At 39.5% G+C, this 17,587-nt stretch overlaps 1 protein-coding gene across 2 annotated transcripts in view; it reads right to left on the bottom strand.

Annotated features, from left to right (window-relative positions):
• Window positions 1–17,587, bottom strand: part of PTPRB (protein tyrosine phosphatase receptor type B) — a 128,081-nt gene that overhangs the window by 97,760 nt on the left and 12,734 nt on the right. For both annotated transcript variants that reach the window (XM_033221269.1, XM_033221270.1), the window contains one exon: window positions 13,636–13,892. In XM_033221269.1, the coding sequence (XP_033077160.1) occupies window positions 13,636–13,892 (257 nt within the window). The remainder of the gene's footprint in view (window positions 1–13,635; window positions 13,893–17,587) is intronic.

Below are 17,587 nucleotides of genomic sequence, written 5' to 3'. Positions count from 1 at the left end.
ATGGAAATAGTGCTAACGACAAATATAATCATTACCAAATGTTCAACCCACAGTGAACAGTTTTATCATCTAGTAGTTAAAGCCGTTTCATCCCTAATTGTCCAACCAAAAGAAGAAAGCCATGTAAACTCTCATTTGTGAAATCTACTGTCAATAGTCAGCTCTCCACAAGTTTAAAAAAAAAAAAGGCATTTATTCAATGTTCAGCACTAACTGTATGCCCTTTAGCAACTGCTTCAGTACCCAAACGTGTATCTGAAAACTGATTTCAGAAAAGTTCCCAATAACTAAAGAATGAAATATTTAATTGTACATAAGTGATAACAGCAAAATATTGCAACAAGTTTTATCATTTTTGATTGCTTTTTTGGAGCACCATCCCTAACAACTGCCAGAAGAAATGAGATTCCACATTCTAGTTTTTAAATCAGTGGGAAGGATGGCATATTCCTTTCTTTTTCAAATAGGCTATAGATAAAGCTATGTGATTGTCTACTGTATCTATTGTGTCTACTTTGAGGAAAGTTAAAACAAGAAAAAAAGAAAAAAGTGAAAATTGTTTCAATTCTATTTATTTATTTACTTTTGAGTCAGAGTCTTACACTGTCACCCAGGTTGGAGTGCAGTGGTGCGATTTCAGCTCACTGCAACCTCTGCCTCCTGGGTTCAAGCAATTCTTGAACCTCAGCCTCCCGTGTAGCTGGGTTTACAGGTGTGTGCCACCACACCCAGCTTTTTTTTTTTTTTTTTTTTTTTTGTATTTTTAATAGCGACAGGGTTTCACCATGTTGACTAGGCTGGCCTCGAACTCCTGACCTCAAGTGATCAACCTGCCTCGGCCTCCCAAAGTGCTGGAATTACAGGCATGAGCCACCGTGCCCGGCCTGTTTCAATTCTTTTAGAAAACATGCTTTTAAAAATACTTGTTAATGAAAAAATGAAGTTTCTTCCCCTCGAGATTCTATGGACTTTTAATCTACAGCCAGACCAAAGATCTCAAATCCTTTCAAGTTAATAAACACTCAAAGAAGGTCAAGCCTAGAACATCTGTATATTTCTGGGAACAAAAAAAAAACTTCCTATTTCTCTGCCTAGGTCACCTGCAGAGTAAAGAACTTTATACTCTGTATTTTGTGCCCAAGTTCAGTGGCTCTGCAGAGCCTGGCATACCTGTCAGCCTCATCAGTGGCAGGGGTCCCCTCCTGCTCTCCACAGATACTGAAAGCCTTCTTACAGACTCTGGCTGCCCTCAACCTTTACAGGAGTCTTTTCCCCGTTTTATTCCTTTGCAACATTATGTTTTTCTTCTCTTGCTGTATTCAGATAACAATGTGGTTTCCTCACCTGTAACACTGGAGTAATACCTACTCTAAATACACCACACAGCTATTATGAATAAATAATATCACACCTACATTACAGTACCTTTGCAAACTTTAATGTGCTATACAAGTGTCACTTTGCCTAGTAATATACTCATCTTTCTATCTGTCCTTTCCATTGGGGTTTTAAATATTCTCACAGGTTAGCCCTCAGATTTGGGATCTTCCCACTTAAATATGTTAAATACCCTTCTGTCATTTGTGGAATTCTTCAATATATCCTATCTCCTCCAAGCTTTCCCAAACACTTTTCAAAAACCATGCTACATGTCACTAACATACTGTTATTACCCTATCAGTTACTTTTAAAGCTACATTTCATTTTCAATATACCTTTTAACAATGTAGCCGGGCGCAGTGGCTCAAGCCTGTAATCCCAGCACTTTGGGAGGCCGAGACGGGCGGATCACGAGGTCAGGAGATCGAGACCATCTTGGCTAACACGGTGAAACCCCGTCTCTACTAAAAAAATACAAAAAACTAGCCGGGCGAGGTGGCGGGCGCCTGTAGTCCCAGCTACTCGGGAGGCAGGAGAATGGCGTAAACCCGGGAGGCGGAGCTTGCGGTGAGCTGAGATCCGGCCACTGCACTCCAGCCCTGGTGACAGAGCAAGACTCCGTCTCAAAAAAAAAAAAAGAAAAAAATCTTTCCTTATCAGGAAAGCAAATGTACCAAAAAGGCAAAATCTGAGGAATACAAATCAAAGAGGGCAATAAGAAAATATTATCACCATAACACAGTTTAGATGCTTCCAAATTCTATGCTATTAATAGTGATCTGTACCAAAATATGCATCTCCACTGAAACAAAATTAATTTTAAAAGTATATAAAAAATTAAGAAACAGAAAAAACAGTGATCTGCTAATAATGTCCTTAGGAATAGGAATTAGGAAAAATAGAAATGATTAAATACAATGAATTTCTTTTTGACCTATCAAAGAGGGACATGCACATTTAGAATCATATGTCTTTTATCTATTTTATTACCTTCAATGTTTATGACGAATCATAGCAATACATGAAGGAAAGGACCGATAGTCATAGGCATCTCTTTTTCAAAAGTGTATACCTATTAGTTCTTTTTTTGGAGAACCTTAAGGCTGACAGCAGAGCTCCCAACTGATTAGTGAGTCCTAAATAACCCTTAAAAATGAACATACTATGAAACAAGAGGAAGAGTTTAAACTCAGGCTTTTACCGATTACATTTTTCCTTTTAAAAGGACATAATTTAACATGAGAAATTCGAGAAAACTGTAATAGATTCAAGGAAGTATAAGACTGAGAAAAGCTTCTAGATATCATCTTTTCTATGAGGAGTTTATTTGAAACTACTGGACAAAGTACAAATAAATTGGTTCGTTTTGGTTTTTGTTCTCATCTTGGTTTGGAATTTCTCAACTTCTCTTGAGCCTACTTGTACTACATCAGGACAGTATTTGAATTAGAAGTTGCATTCCAGAAATTTGGAATCAGCCACTCTGTAGCATTTCAGGGGACAAGCTTTTCTCCTTGCCACCAGGAAACCTTTCCCAGACTACATGGGAAGGGTGGGGCTGCTTTTGATTAGACATGAGTGAACAAACAGCTGTCTTAAAAAAAAAAAAATGTCATAGCCATTTAAAAACATCATTAATTGGCCAGGTACGGTGGCTCACACCTGTAATCATAGCACTTTGGGAGGCTGAGGCAGGTAGATCACCTGAGTCCGGGAGTTTGAGACCAGGCTGGATAAGACAGAGAAACCCTGTTTCTACAAAAAATACAAAAATTAGCGCTGGGTGCGGTGGTGTGTGCCCGTAATCCCAGCTACTCAGGAGGCTGCAGCAGGATTGCTTAACCCCAGGAGGCAGAGGTTGCAGTGAGCCCAGATTGTGCCACTGCACTCCAGCCTGGGTAACAGTGAAAACCCTGTCTCAAAAAATATATATTGATTATGAATTCATGGCTAAAAGCACGAATCTTGTCACATTATGAACACAGATGTTGAATAATATAATGGATCATCAGGGGGTCTGTGAGCCACTGTTTGAGAACCATTACTTTGGACAGGGGTTTGAACTGGACGTGGGGATGAGGGGGCAGTGGTGTTGGATGGATGAGGGGAAGGCAGAGTAGACTTTAAGGTTAAGCTAATCCACACTTCCCTCACCCATGACCTAAACGATCATGGTCCTTACCCTGGCCCCTCATTACCTTGCCTCTACCCATTTCTTTCCTCCCTCCTGCTTGCCTCCTATTCTCCACTTGCTTGGGTCTGATAATTCATTTACTTTCATTCAATGAACACTGACTAGCCACCTATTGTGTGCCAGGCTCTGGTATAGGTTTTGGAGGCTCTGCTCCCCCTCTCCTGCCTATGGCACTGACTTGCTCTAGAGCCCTTGTGCCTGTCACTTTCTCTTCTTCAGCCACTCCTCCCCAGGCTCTCTGCTTGGCAATCTTTTGTCCTTTGGGTTTCAGCTTAAACACACCTCTAAGGGGCCAGTCCCTTTCTGATCTCACAAGGAAAAATTATCTCTTTATTATTCTTCATCTCAGGGGCCATTTGTTTAATTCAGAACAATGACTCTTGGTAATAATCTAATTTTTTATGTATTTGTGTGCTGTCTGCCTTTCCTGGTCACATGGAGGATTCTGTTAGAGCAGAATCTTTGTCTGTCCTGCTTTTCTTGCACAGGGATTGGCATAGAGTCTCAACCAACATTTGTTGAATCTTCATGTCAGCTTAGTAAATATTGATACACGAATAAATATCCTAAACAAGTCCTTCTAAACATGGTCCTGCTGGACCATGTTTAGAATGGATGTTTAGAATCTTAAATACTACCCTGGAAGGGAAGAACAGAAAGAGAAGAGAAAAAAGAGGGAAGAACAAAGGAATGAAAAAGAAGAAAAGATTGATTCTGAAGACGAAGAGAAAAAGGTGGGGAAAGTGAAGAATGAGAGGGCAGATGAAGGGAGGACAAGAAGAAGGAGGAGGGAGGAGCACCCATTAGAACAGCAGTTCTCCAAGTGTAGCTCTCAAATTATCATCATCTGAGAACTTGCTAGAAATGTAAACTTACCGGCCTCACCACAGACCTAGGAATCAGAAATGCTGGGGATAGAGCTCAATAATGGAGCCCTCTGCATTTTAATAGGCCCTCCAGTACTAGTTCATGAGAAGGAGCTATTCAAATTCTGAACAAAGGTCTCAGATTATACCCTAAACCCTGTACTCGATATCATTTTACATTCGGGAGAGTTAATGAGATCTTGGTTTTAAATTTTTTTTTCGTAAATTTTACTGAGTTCTTTGCTTATAAAAAAACTACACAGATGACTTAGAAGGACAATTTTAGAATGTATTATTTAAGTGAATTGGTGAACCTTTATAATATATAATATGCATATTTTGATATATATAACTCCTCATTAAAAACTAAGTGAGATCGCGCCACTGCACTCCAGCCTGGGCGACAGAGTGAGATTCCATCTCAAAAAAAAAAAAAAAAAAAAAATTAACAGTGAATACTTGAGCAAAAATGATCAACATGTAGCAAACTTAATACACGTTAGACAAAAGGCCAGTTTGATACCTTTCCTCCTAGGAGGTTGTGTTATGCAAATCTCACTACAGGCTTTCCCCTAGATATATTTTAGAAGAAAGCATAGCAATCAGGGAAATGTGTCAATTAAAAACAACTACAAGATGGCAAATCCTTTTCTGAGTTTTACTTCGAATGGGCTCAATAGTAAATTCTGGTAAAAGGGAATACAATTTTAACCTGCAGCAGGTGTCATGCATTTAAAAAGAGATGCATTAAAATGTAGAGAAATGTTATTTTGACAAGTAGTTTAAAACCAAAAACCATGACCATCCTATTTTGTGCTTAGAGAGACAGTCTGAGATACTTATTTTTCAAGGACTCTTTCTAGCTAAATTTCCTAGATCATAGGTCTCCAGGAAAATGGAAATACTAGAAGCATTAGGAGAGGGCAGTTGCAAGGATTAAATGAGAAGGTACATGTCACATGTATAGTCCAGTTCCTGTCTAAAGGGCTCAATAAATATTAAGTTCTATGATTATTAGTAGTAATAATATTCTATGAATAACATTAAAATAAATAATGAATGCTGAGCACTCAGTAAAATTAGAATGACAAAGTTCATGGCTGAGAACTCCTCTTTCTGAGAACATCCAAATGACAATAAATTATCATTGCCTCCAATCTCGTACCTAAAATCACACCCAAGAAACTTCAGTAGATCAACACCCAAAGACATTTAACAGCTGCTCAGTCTGTTGGATCAGCCAAGATTTTTAAAAATACTGCAAGGGAGGGGTGGGAGTGCCGGTTACGTCTCTAACAGCAGGCTCCACTGTCTCTCTAGAACACATCTCTAAGGTTTCCTGGTATTTTTTTTTTTCCCCACACCCATTTATCAGCCTCTTCCCCTCCCCTACTTTTTATTTTGTTTTAATATGAAGGAAATGGGCTTTACATAGCTTTTGTTCTAGCTTTGTAACTACAAACAGTCAAATAACTTACAACCAGATGTGAGTGCAAGTGAGCCACTCTTTCACTCAGGCACTTCTGCTGCATCTTCTTTCACACCACAGTTCCTGCCACCCCACCCTTGGAAGGAGGCTACTCCCAGATGAACCCAGTTGAGGCAGTAATGCTTGCAATGGGGCAGTCTGTATGGGTGTAGCTGCTGTACGCTATGGATTTAGGAACAAGCAAACATTTATTATCAAACCCTAGGATAGTAGACCAAGCATGGCTTATGATAACATTGGCTTTAAAGAAAAGGAAACAACGGTCACCCACAGAAATTATGGTGGAGGGAATAGGTTGCGTATATCCTGAATTAAGTGTGCAATCTCAATAAAGTTATCAAATTCAGGAAATTCAAAATGGATGTAATACTTAAATCCACAGTCTATATTTCAATTTTGTCAATGATCTCAATAATATCCTTTTTTTGCTTGTTTTCTCTCTAGATCCAGTCCCCAGGATCCTGCATTACATTTAGTTGTGTCTTACACTTCTTTTTAAATTTTTAAAATTATTTATTTTATAGAGATGGGATCTCCCCATGTTGCCCAGACTAGTCTCAAACTCCTGGGCTCATGTGATCCTCCTGCTTCACCCTCCCAAAGTGCTAGGATTACAGGTGTGAACCATTGCACCTGGCCTCTTAATCTTCTTTAATGTGGAACAATTCCTCAGTCTTTTAAAATGACCATTCTGACATTGGCCTTTTCGAATGATACAGGTTGGTTATTTCCATAGCATCTTCCTCCATCTGAATATGTCTGATGTCCTTGTGATGAGATTTAGGTTGTATATCCCCAACAACACTTCCTCCCTTTTTCTGTTTTAGTGTTTTTCTTAACAGGCTGATTACTCAGTTATTCTCCAATGGATTGCAAACCTGATTGCACATTAGAACCACTCTGGCAGATTTTCACACTACAGGTGCTGAGGTCTTACCTCAGTAAATCCTGGTACAGGTCTGAGGTGGAATCTTAGAATGTGTATCGTTCAAAAGCTTCCCAGGTGATTCTGATGTATGTATAACCAACGGTAAGCACCACAAGCTTCCACTCTCAATCAGCATGTCCTGGCTTCTCTTTTGATCTCCTTTTGCTTTCCCATTGCCATTCTCTGTCCCCACTGCATCAACTCTCATCTAATGTAGAACTCATCTGCCCAGGGAGACCAATGTGCCAGAGAAATACCGTCAGGTTAAAGGGCCCATTTCAATGCATGTGTTCTGTTCATGGTTGTATTTTATGTGCATGTGATTACACAGTCATCCCCCAGTATGGGGGTGGAGTGACTGCAGGACCCTTAAGTATAACCAAATCTCCACATACTCAAGTTAAGTAGTTGGCCTTGCAAAACCTGCATATACAAAAGTCTATCCTCTGTATACCTGAGTATACCTCTGTATACCAAATTCCACCAATAATGTATTTTCCATTTGCATTTGGTTGAAAGAAAGCCCCGTACAAGAGGACCCGCACAGTTCAAAACCATGTTGTTCAAGGGTTAACTGTATATGTTCACAAAATAGCAACGTGGTCTTTTTGTGCACAAAATGGAAATCAATGCAAATCACCCGTCACTAAAAGAAAATGAAACAGAATAAAAATCCTTGAGATTTTCAGGCTGGTGGGGTCCAGTGAATTGTAGACCATCTTTATGCTATTGGCACATGGTAATCCACTTTAACTGGCAAATTAAGAAAACTGTAGTCCATGTTAGAATTAGGCTTGAATGATTTTAATTATAATTGAAGGTCTTTAGAAACATATCCTCCCCACAATATGTTACTCCCCAAGTGGCCTTTTTTGTAGCATCAGTCTCAGAGTCTGTTTATATTGTATCCATTCACACTAGTCAATCCAGGAGTCATGATGAGTGATCAGAGGATGGTTTGCTTCCCCACCCCCTCCTACTTCTTTGCCCTCCTGCCTCCAGGCATTTGCCTCAGTGAAGGGGAATTTTTTCCCATCTTTAGTTCTGGAGCGGTGGGGTGTCTCCCCTGCATAATTTAAGTGACCCAATATAGGAGGTTACCCCAGACTTGCAGGGGGTGGAGGGAAGTGGGGTGTTTTCTGCATTTGCCTCCTCATTCATTTGGAGACTCACACTGGGCTGTGATCTCTTTGAAGGCCAAATAGAAGGAAACACAAAACTGTGAAAGCCCAGACCAGTACCACAATGGCTATTCATGAACTGAGGAAATGCAGTCCTTCTCCCAGGCCGGAGCGAGGGTGGGTGGGCAGGGAAAGATTTAGAGATATTTAGTAGTATCAGAACCAGCCAGTAACATTTCTAATGCATGTACAGCATTTTATCCCTGTCAAAGTATTTTCACATAATATGTTGACTCATCTGCTTTTTACCACCCTGTGAAGAAGGCAAGGTAGGAATGATGAAACAGAAACAAGGAGAAGCTAGTATTAATAGCTAAAACTATTGAATATTTATCATGTGTAGCCAGTGTTCTTCTTCGTTTTTTGTTTGTTTGTTTGTTTTGAAACAGGGTCTCATTCTGTCATCCAGGCTGGAGTGCAGTGGCATGATCACAGTTCACTGCAGCCCTGGCCTCCTGGGCTCAAGTGATCCTTCCGCCTTATCCCTCCCAGTAGCTGGGATCACAGGCATGAACTACTATGTCTGGGTAGTTTTTTTTTTTTTTTCTTGTAGAGACAGAGTTTTGCCCTATTGCCCAGGCTGGTCTCGAACTCCTGGGCTCGAGTGATCTGCTTGCCTCGGCCTCCCAAAGTGCTGGAATTATAGGCATAAACCACCATGTCAGGCCTAGCCAGTGTTCGAAAACACTTTACTTAATCAGAATTTAATCCTGTCTTATGAGGGAGAGTGAGTACCCATAACTATCCTTATGTTAAAGAAGAAATGAGTGGGACTTGAGTAACTAGTAGATATCATCACTGGGATTTAAGCCCGGTTTCTCTGACACAGAGCCCCAGCTTCTGATTCATTAGTTCTAGAGAAAGGCCCAAGTGGTTGCATTTCTAAGTTCTGGGACTAAGGTCCATACTTGGAGAACAATTGATCAAGGTATTTCCTGACTCATACCATAGACAAGTTTCCTGTTCTGCTGATTTTGGTCTTGTGAAGACATGCAATTCACATAATACTATTTATAAAGGTGACAACAACAACAATGGCAGCTAACATTAATTAAACACTATTTTACTATCATTCAGGCACTACTCTAGGCCTATGATATGTGTTAATTCATTTACTGCTCAGGGTTGGGAGGTAGAAGAGAGAGAGCACCACAGAGTTTTGAGGTCAAGTACTGGCCCAAATATACAAACTTCCAAAGTCAGACCCCTTACACTAGCAGGTAAGGATGTGAGAAGAGAGAGAGAAAAGGAGAAGGGCAGGGAACACTCTGATCCCCGAAAGTCAATATAGGACAGTCTTGCAGTAGCATTAGTAAGGAGTGATTGCTGGATTTCAAATTGTGTCCTCCTCAGCATTTACCTTTATTATCAGGCACGCTATATAAGACAATAGGTGACTAGATATTCAGGGGAGTGTTGTGTGTGTGTGTGTATGTGTGTGTGTGTGTGTGTGTGTACCCTTCTTGGTCTGTTATTCCCTAGTCATTTAATCTTGGGCAAGTTCCTCTTTAAGTTTCAGCCAGCTATCTACAAAACAGAGATAGTGGTGGTGGTGGTGGTGATAATGATGATGATGATAATGATAATGATGATACTATGGTAGATTGTTTAATGGTCACAGATTTCTCCCACTCAATGTGCACACTCCTTTGCAATGTGACTTTGCAGCTCTTCCCATCAAGAAATGGAATTTAGCCGGGCGCGGTGGCTCAAGCCTGTAATCCCAGCACTTTGGGAGGCCGAGACGGGCAGATCACGAGGTCAGGAGATCGAGACCATCCTGGCTAACATGGTGAAACCTCGTCTCTACTAAAAAATACAAAAAACTAGCCAGGCAAGGTGGTGGGCACCTGTAGTCCCAGCTACTTGGGAGGCTGAGTCAGGAGAATGACTTAAACCCGGGAGGCGGAGCTTGCAGTGAGCTGAGATCTGGCCACTGCACTCCAGCCTGGGCGACAGAGCAAGACTCTGTCTCAAAAAAAAAAAAAAAAAAAAGAAAGAAATGGAATTTATTAGGCCGGGCGCGGTGGCTCACGCCTGTAATCCCAGCATTTGGGAGGCCGAGGCAGGAGGATCACGAGGTCAGGAGATCGAGACCATCCTGGTGAACATGGTGAAACCCCATCTCTACTAAAAATACAAAAAAATTAGCCGGGCGTGGTGGCGGGCACCTGTAGTCCCAGCTACTGGTGAGGCTGAGGCAGGAGAATGGCGTGAACCCGGGAGGTGGAGCTTGCAGTGAGCCGAGATCGCGCCACTGCACTCCAGCCTGGGCGACAGAGTGAAACTCCGTCTCAAAAAAAAAAAAAAAAAAAAAAAAAGAATGGAATTTATTTCTACACTCCCTGAATCTAGCCTGATTTGAGAGTTGCTTTGATCAAAAGAATATGGCAGAAGTGATGCTGCATGGTTCCAGAGCCTGGGCCTCAAAAGACTTGTCGCTTCCACTTTTGCCTTCTAGTGAGGCTGCCCTAAACCATCATGAAAAGGAGCTGGTGTAGCCTACTGGGGGATAAGCTGGTGTAGCCTACTGGGGGAGGAGAACTTAGACTCCCCAGCCTACACCCAGCACTGACTGCTACTCATGCAAGTGGACCCTAACCCTAACCCATCAGTCATCACAAACCAGATGTTGTCTGATACGGAAAACAATGGACACATAGATATTTTATTTTTACACAATTCCAAGCAATTAAGTCAAATGATTTTAAGCCTTTCTTACACTTCTCTAGGCATCCTCTGTTGAGACAGAGTCCTTTTGAATTTACTTTCAAGGGACAGACAGTTTATATCCCAAGTGACTCATTTTAACTTCTCACAGCATCTAACCACAGCTGTTTATAATAGACTGTTATAAAGTTAAAGCTCTTGCTAAATCAAATAACAACCTAGCAGGAATGCCCAGTCTAAAGCTTTAGAGTCATGGGAGCTGCAATTGTAGAAACTGTCTTTTGAAAGAGCATAGCTTTTACACATTAGCTTTCCAGGACACAGTTAAAACTTTGCTTAAGCTTCAAGAAAAAAACTGGAACATAACATAGTTGGACGCATAGTCATTCTGATGCCCTGCCTGGGAGCTCATATAAACACTGCAGTGAATCTCACTCTAGAAAAAGGCTACATGATCCAAAGCTGCAAGGCCAGGTCTGGTGCTGGATCATGTGAGCTCTGTAACACAGGGCTGGGTTGGTCCAGTGGGTATTGTGTCTATAGAGCTCTAGAACTGGTTGTTTCAGACTCTTGACTACAGCAGAGCCTGGCTACCCCTTGGACTTCTCTCTGTGTTTCACAATGGTTAATGCTAGGCAAAAATGGGACAACGTTCTTTTTGCTAAAGGACAACCCTTTAGTGTTCAGGCAGATAAATGTTTATAATAGTTTTTATTCAATATTTTTCTTATTTGACACACTTAATTTTTTTTCTGTACTGTTATATATATTTAAGCTATGATATAAATAAAATGTCTTGTAAACTGCTGTTAGAATGGAAGTTTTTGCTAGGCACATTCAGCCACAATGAGGAGGTGCTCCCCCAACAAACACACTATTTTTGAGATGGAATCTCGCTCTGTCGCCTAGGCTGGAGTGCAGTGGCGCAATCTCGGCTCACTGCAAGCTCCGCCTCCCGGGTTCACGCCATTCTCCTGCCTCAGCCTCCCGAGTAGCTGGGACTACAGGCGCCCGCCACCATGCCTGGCTAATTTTTTTATATTTTTAGTAGAGACGGGGGTTTCACTGTGTTAGCCAGGATAGTCTCGATCTCCTGACCTCGTGATCCACCAGCCTCAGCCTCCCAAAGTGCTGGGATTACAGGCATGAGCCACCGTGCCCGGCTGAAAGTATGTTTTCAAAAGTAAGTGGTGATGCTATTCAGCCGTGAAAAAGAATGAAATAATGTCTTTTGCATCAACATGGATGGAACTGGAGGCTATTATCTTAAGTGAACTAAGTCAGACTTGAAAAGATAAACACTGAATGTTCTTACTTGTAAGTGAGAGCTAAATAATATGTACATATGGACAGAGAATGTGGATTGGTAGACAATGAAGACTCAGGATGAGGGGGTTGGAAAAGGGTGGATAATGAGAAATTATTTAGTGGGTACAATGTATGTTTTTTGGGTGATGGATACCCCCAAAACCCTGCCATTGCCACTATGCAATCTATACATGTAAGAAAATTACAATTGTAATTGTAACTTTAACTAAATGTAAAGAAAATTTTTTAAAACGTTTAGTTCAAAAAAAGTAAGTGGTGAATCTCTCACTCATGTCAGTGGTTGAAAGGGTTTGAGAATTGGAGATTTAGGGAGAGCACAGTGCCAGTTGATGATGGTATCCTTAAGTCATAGCTCTCTTGCTTCCATTTCCTGTCTTCCTTTCCCATTTTCCAAGCCCAGACAGATCCGAAACCATAATTATCAGGCTAGGAGAGGTGGGTGAAAAGCTTGGTGGAGAGTGAGAGAATTTGGACATGTTTCCCTTTCCCTACTTTAAGCCCAAACTGGGTGGGGTGATGGAAGAGGTGAAGCTAACATTTAAGTCAAATTTAGAGTTCATGTTATTTCCTGGAATTGGTATTTTTGTTAATGAACTGAGAGTAAGTATTGAGTTTTCAAGTGATATAAAGAGTGTCCAGAAAAGGAATGGGGTTTTTCTAACTTCTATTCAGAAACAAAGGAAGAACTAGGTCACAGGAAAGATTTGTAGTAAAGGAAAAGTAGAGATAAAAATAAAGTCCCGTGAGTTATTCAATGTACTGACTATATTTGTTTTGTGATCAATAATGAAACATGCGCTCACCAGCCAGGAACCATGTGCAATGTGAAATTCTGCACAATTAAAAGATACCATAATGCTAAATGGATGTGAAGTCATATGACTTTTATAAATGATTTGGGTTGTTTATTAGGAAAAAGCTGAAGTCTGTCAGTGGAACCTCAGTTTTTTGATGTGCTATAATTACACATATTGCCTAAATGGTGGACTAAAATTCTGCAAGGAAAACAAAACCAAAGAGATGAACACCTGAAGCAGAATCATTATTTGAACAGACTCCTGTGATGTTGCCACTCTGCTTCTCAGTCATTTGACTAATGTCCCCTTGTGGAGGTGGTTCAAAGATGTTGATGTGGAAGTGGTATGTGACTTCCGTTCATCTTTTACTGTGCTCCTGAGTCAATTATAGTGACTCTTGAATCTGCCATTGCTTCGGACTCTCTCCCTTCCTTTAGAGCATAAATGATTATGATACATACGCAGGGTTGCCTGCAGGGCACTGATTTTAATTTCTATTTTCTGGTTTCAGGACATGTGTAACACCATGAACCCTGACTTTGGTTCAGAAAATATGGCCAAGCTACAGTGATGCCATGGCAGCCTAATTATCTGCACCTCATAAAGATATAGAAATTTTGAGTCCATTTCAAAGATTTTCATTATGCAAAATGCTTTCCTGTACATTTAGCAGCCAGGACACAGAGTGAGAGTGCCTAATCCCCTCCTGCAGCAGTGGCATTTTTAGCAAAGCAAGTCTTTTCAAGCAATGAGCCTCCTGAGACATGCACAGACCACACTCCACACCCCCCTTCCTTTTACCTCTTCAGTGGTGCTGGAGAAGGGCTGAGTAGTCGGCAAAACCCATGATGTGTCTGTCATTCCAGTCATGTGCACATCGGGATGCTGCCTCTCGCTGCTGTTTTGGCTGTAGTTTTCTGCAGTATTTCTGATGAAGGCCTCTGTGGTATTTCTAATAAGGCGTTCCAGGCTATCTGGAACTGCATTAAAGGTAGTGGGAATCTGGGGAGGAGCCGTGTTTCTAGTGCTCCTCACCGAAACTTCTGCTCCCAGGCCAGCTGAGGTAAGGAAAAGATAGTTGCAAAGATTATTCTCATGTTTCGTGAATTCTTCACATAAAAATCAATTTTACTTAGCAAAAGAGGGCCTTTTCAATAATGGGCATGTGGATAAGCTTCAGTTAAATGAAAAAAGCAAATATACTTTGAGTGCGTGACAATGTTCATTTGTCCTGTCCAATTCACCCATCCTTTATCCATCTATCAATTTTATAAGCTGGAAGGAAAGTTGTAGAAACTACGCTACCAGAGAAAAACCCAGCTCTGTGTAGAAGAGAGAATTAAACCCTATTCTATGAGAATTTAGGGGGTCATTGAATTGGCTTCAGGGGAATCCATGAGTCTCCAAAAACTGTGCAAAATTCTATGTATATGTGGACGTATACTTTTCTTCTGTGGGGTACTGTAATAGCTTTTATCAGCTTCTCAAAGCATGTGTTAAACAAAATACCGGGTTGAGAATCATTGTTAATGACTTGCCTAACTTCACCACAAAGACTGACAATTCCTTGAAAAGTAATGACACTTGGTTAGTCACAGTGCAAACTGTTTCTAATGCAACTGTGTAGTCACAAATGATGAGACTGTGGTATTTTCTAAGCTATCTATCTTCTGGAAGAACACAGAATTGATTTACAATTTATGAGCTGGTGGGATTAATTTATAGCTTTGTTTTGCAAGGCTGAATTGCCCATATTAAAAAGAAATTGGTTCATGAATTAGGTTCACTTAGCCATAATTTTAAAATGTGCTCTCCATCTCTTGGGAATCTTGCTAATGTGCAAATTCTGATGCACTAGAGATGGTGAGAGCCAGCATTAAGGTCTCAGGTGATGCTGATGCTGCTAGTTTTGGGGCTGCACTGTGTAGCAAGACCCTAGAACACACTTGAAGCATGAGAAGTTCTGTAAATTATGGTCTGATGTGTTATGTTCAGATGTTTCCATCAGCTCCATAGTGCACTAGAGTTTTATGGGATACAAAACCCCACAAAACCTTATATAATCAGATAAACATACCTTTGGAGAGTTTCTGGCTAAAAGACTGGGAGAACGAGGATTTTATTTTTCACTACTCATTTACTGGTTATTTATTCAAACAACTGTTTATTAAACAACTACTATGTGCCAGGTGAGGGCTCTTAAAGAAGCTATTTATCATCCTATTTCCCTGTTCTGGGCTGCCTTACCTAGCCCTCTTTTGAGTCTCATTCGTTTCCATTCCAATCTCAACTGATTAGTGTATTTCATATAATAATATATGTAAAGAAGAGGGAGATGAGGGCACAAAAAGAGGATTAAGATGGAAAAGGTATTTTTACAATTTATCAAGATATAAATATCAGCAGTTCTTCTAAAAGTTAATAAAATGATCTTGGCTATAAAGCATCCTTTCCTTGAGATGCAAAGGGTTGGGCAAAATACTGTGTATATAAGGGTGATGGATTTAGCAAATAAAAATATATTGTGTCCAGTTAAATTATAATTTTAGATAAATAGCCAAACAATTTTTAGTATAATTCAGTATGTTTAGTGTATTCCAAATATACAATAATACAAAGATAACATACTGTGTATTAGTAACACACTAAAGATTGTTATTTATCTGATATTTAAATATAACCGAGTGTGTGTATATTATCTGGCAGTCCTACTTGTACATCTACTAGATCTCAACTTTGATAGATTTTTGGACATTCCCCTTAGTTTCTGTTTGTTTTTGCCTTTCTAAATCTTGTGCCACTATTACTGCCTTGGTGCTCAGGTTAGCCACTCTGGACATAGATCAGATTTATTGAGCCTTGGGGTGTTTTCTACATGACAAACTCAATTATACTATTAGTGAGATTCCTTTACAACACACTCCAAGAAACAGTCTTAATTCTGCAGTCTTGCTTGAGTTAGGTGCTTGAATGTTCCCTTAAGTAGATGTTTGTCTATTGTAGGGATGTAAAAATTTCTGTATATGGAGATTAGCATTTTGATTGTTTTCAGCTTTGGTTGATCCTGATCCTCTGAGTTGACTGCTACATATGATGATTTTAGCTCTTAGACCCTCAAAAAAAATTTAACCATGGGGTTAGGACAAAAACAAGCTTCTAAATACCTAGCATGTAATTACATGTCTTAGTATGTCAACCCACGCTTACTCTTCTTCACTAAGGAGCTGTTGGTAAGTTTTTATCCTAAGAGCTTTTTAAAAAATTAGCTTACATAATTCAGTGGATGAAACTGGAGTTTCCCAAAAATAGATACATTTTCAAAACACTCTTGAAATTTCTCTGCAAATAACACAGGTTATTACCATTGCACATAGCTTTGGACTATCTTGTGGAAAAAGTTTCAGTCTTCTGTCATTATCTTTAATTAACCTTCTAAATCTATTTTTAAAACATCCCATACCAAACAAGTTCATTTTCCATTTGAGACCACCACCTTTTCCCAAAGATAGAAACGACAGAATATTCAGGTCCAGAACCCTTTCATTTTGTGTCTGTGTTTTTAACTTGTGCTATTTAAGAAGTAAGAAAGAAGATGTAGTCTTAACATTCAACTTACAAGTTTTGTGAAATTTAAAGCGGTGGTTTGCAAACTTAGGTAGGCATCAGAATCACGTTTGGAGCTTGTTAGAATATTGAAGCCTTGGTCCTTCCCCTGGAAACTGCAATTTAGCAGACTTAGTGTGGGACCTGAAACCTGCTTTTCTAACAAGTTTCTCAGGTGATTCCTAATATACATGTACATGTGGTTTTAGTTATATACGTAATATGAACCAAAAATAAATTTGAATCATTTCTTATGTGGTTACTGAAGGATTATAAAATGGATGGAAAGAAAGAAAATCCATTATAGAAATATATAAAACGATCAAATTAAGTTTTTTATCTCCTGAACTCTTTGTTGAAATAGGTGCTGTGAAATTTCATTTGAAAACAGTAGATCTTTGGATAGTTTGGTATCCATGAATTCTCTGGGTGTTCTTTAAAAATGTATATTCGTTTCACAGTTCGTGAAATAGCAAGATGTTTTGACAAACGCAAGGAAAACTTCTTATACAATGGAACAATATGTGAAAGCTATTTTTGAAAGCTTTATTGTACCATTGTTACTACATTGTTTCCCTACTATAACAATTTCTACTATACAATTTCTCCCAGAACACAATTCAACGTAAGGTCGACGATTCTTAGTCTAAAAAGTTTTAGCATTCAAGTTGCATATAGCTCTTTTTATAGGGTACTATCAGCTTACAAAGTGATTTGTAATGGTTGCATAATATCAAGACCATCTTTCAAATTTATTTTTAAAAGAGCAATGTGTATTTTATCTTATAAATATGTGACTCAGAAATAATACTAGAAATACAATTTCTATAATGATAATAAAGATGATATATTGTGTAAGTTTCCCTTCTTTAAATGATACAAATAACTTTTAAGCATGTCAAAAACAAAATAACTTGAATGAAACTCATTTTTGGAATAGAAGAACTTAACTATACTGGTACTTTCTGTTCTGTAGGAAGATGCCAAATATAATATGCCTTTTTAAAAGTGAGTAAATCATCTGGAAAAGAGATAACATATGAAACAGGAGATACTTTAGAAAAGGATGGTATCTATCCTATCTATCTATCTATCTATCTATCTATCTATCTAGTTGGCTCTTTGAATCTGTGGGTTCCTCATCGGTGGA

Source organism: Trachypithecus francoisi, unplaced genomic scaffold (assembly GCF_009764315.1).
Source record: "Trachypithecus francoisi isolate TF-2019V2 unplaced genomic scaffold, Tfra_2.0 Lachesis_group11, whole genome shotgun sequence".
Lineage (NCBI taxonomy): Eukaryota > Metazoa > Chordata > Mammalia > Primates > Cercopithecidae > Trachypithecus > Trachypithecus francoisi.
The sequence above is the reverse complement of the archived record's forward strand: the minus strand, read 5'-3'. Positions and strand labels throughout refer to the sequence as shown.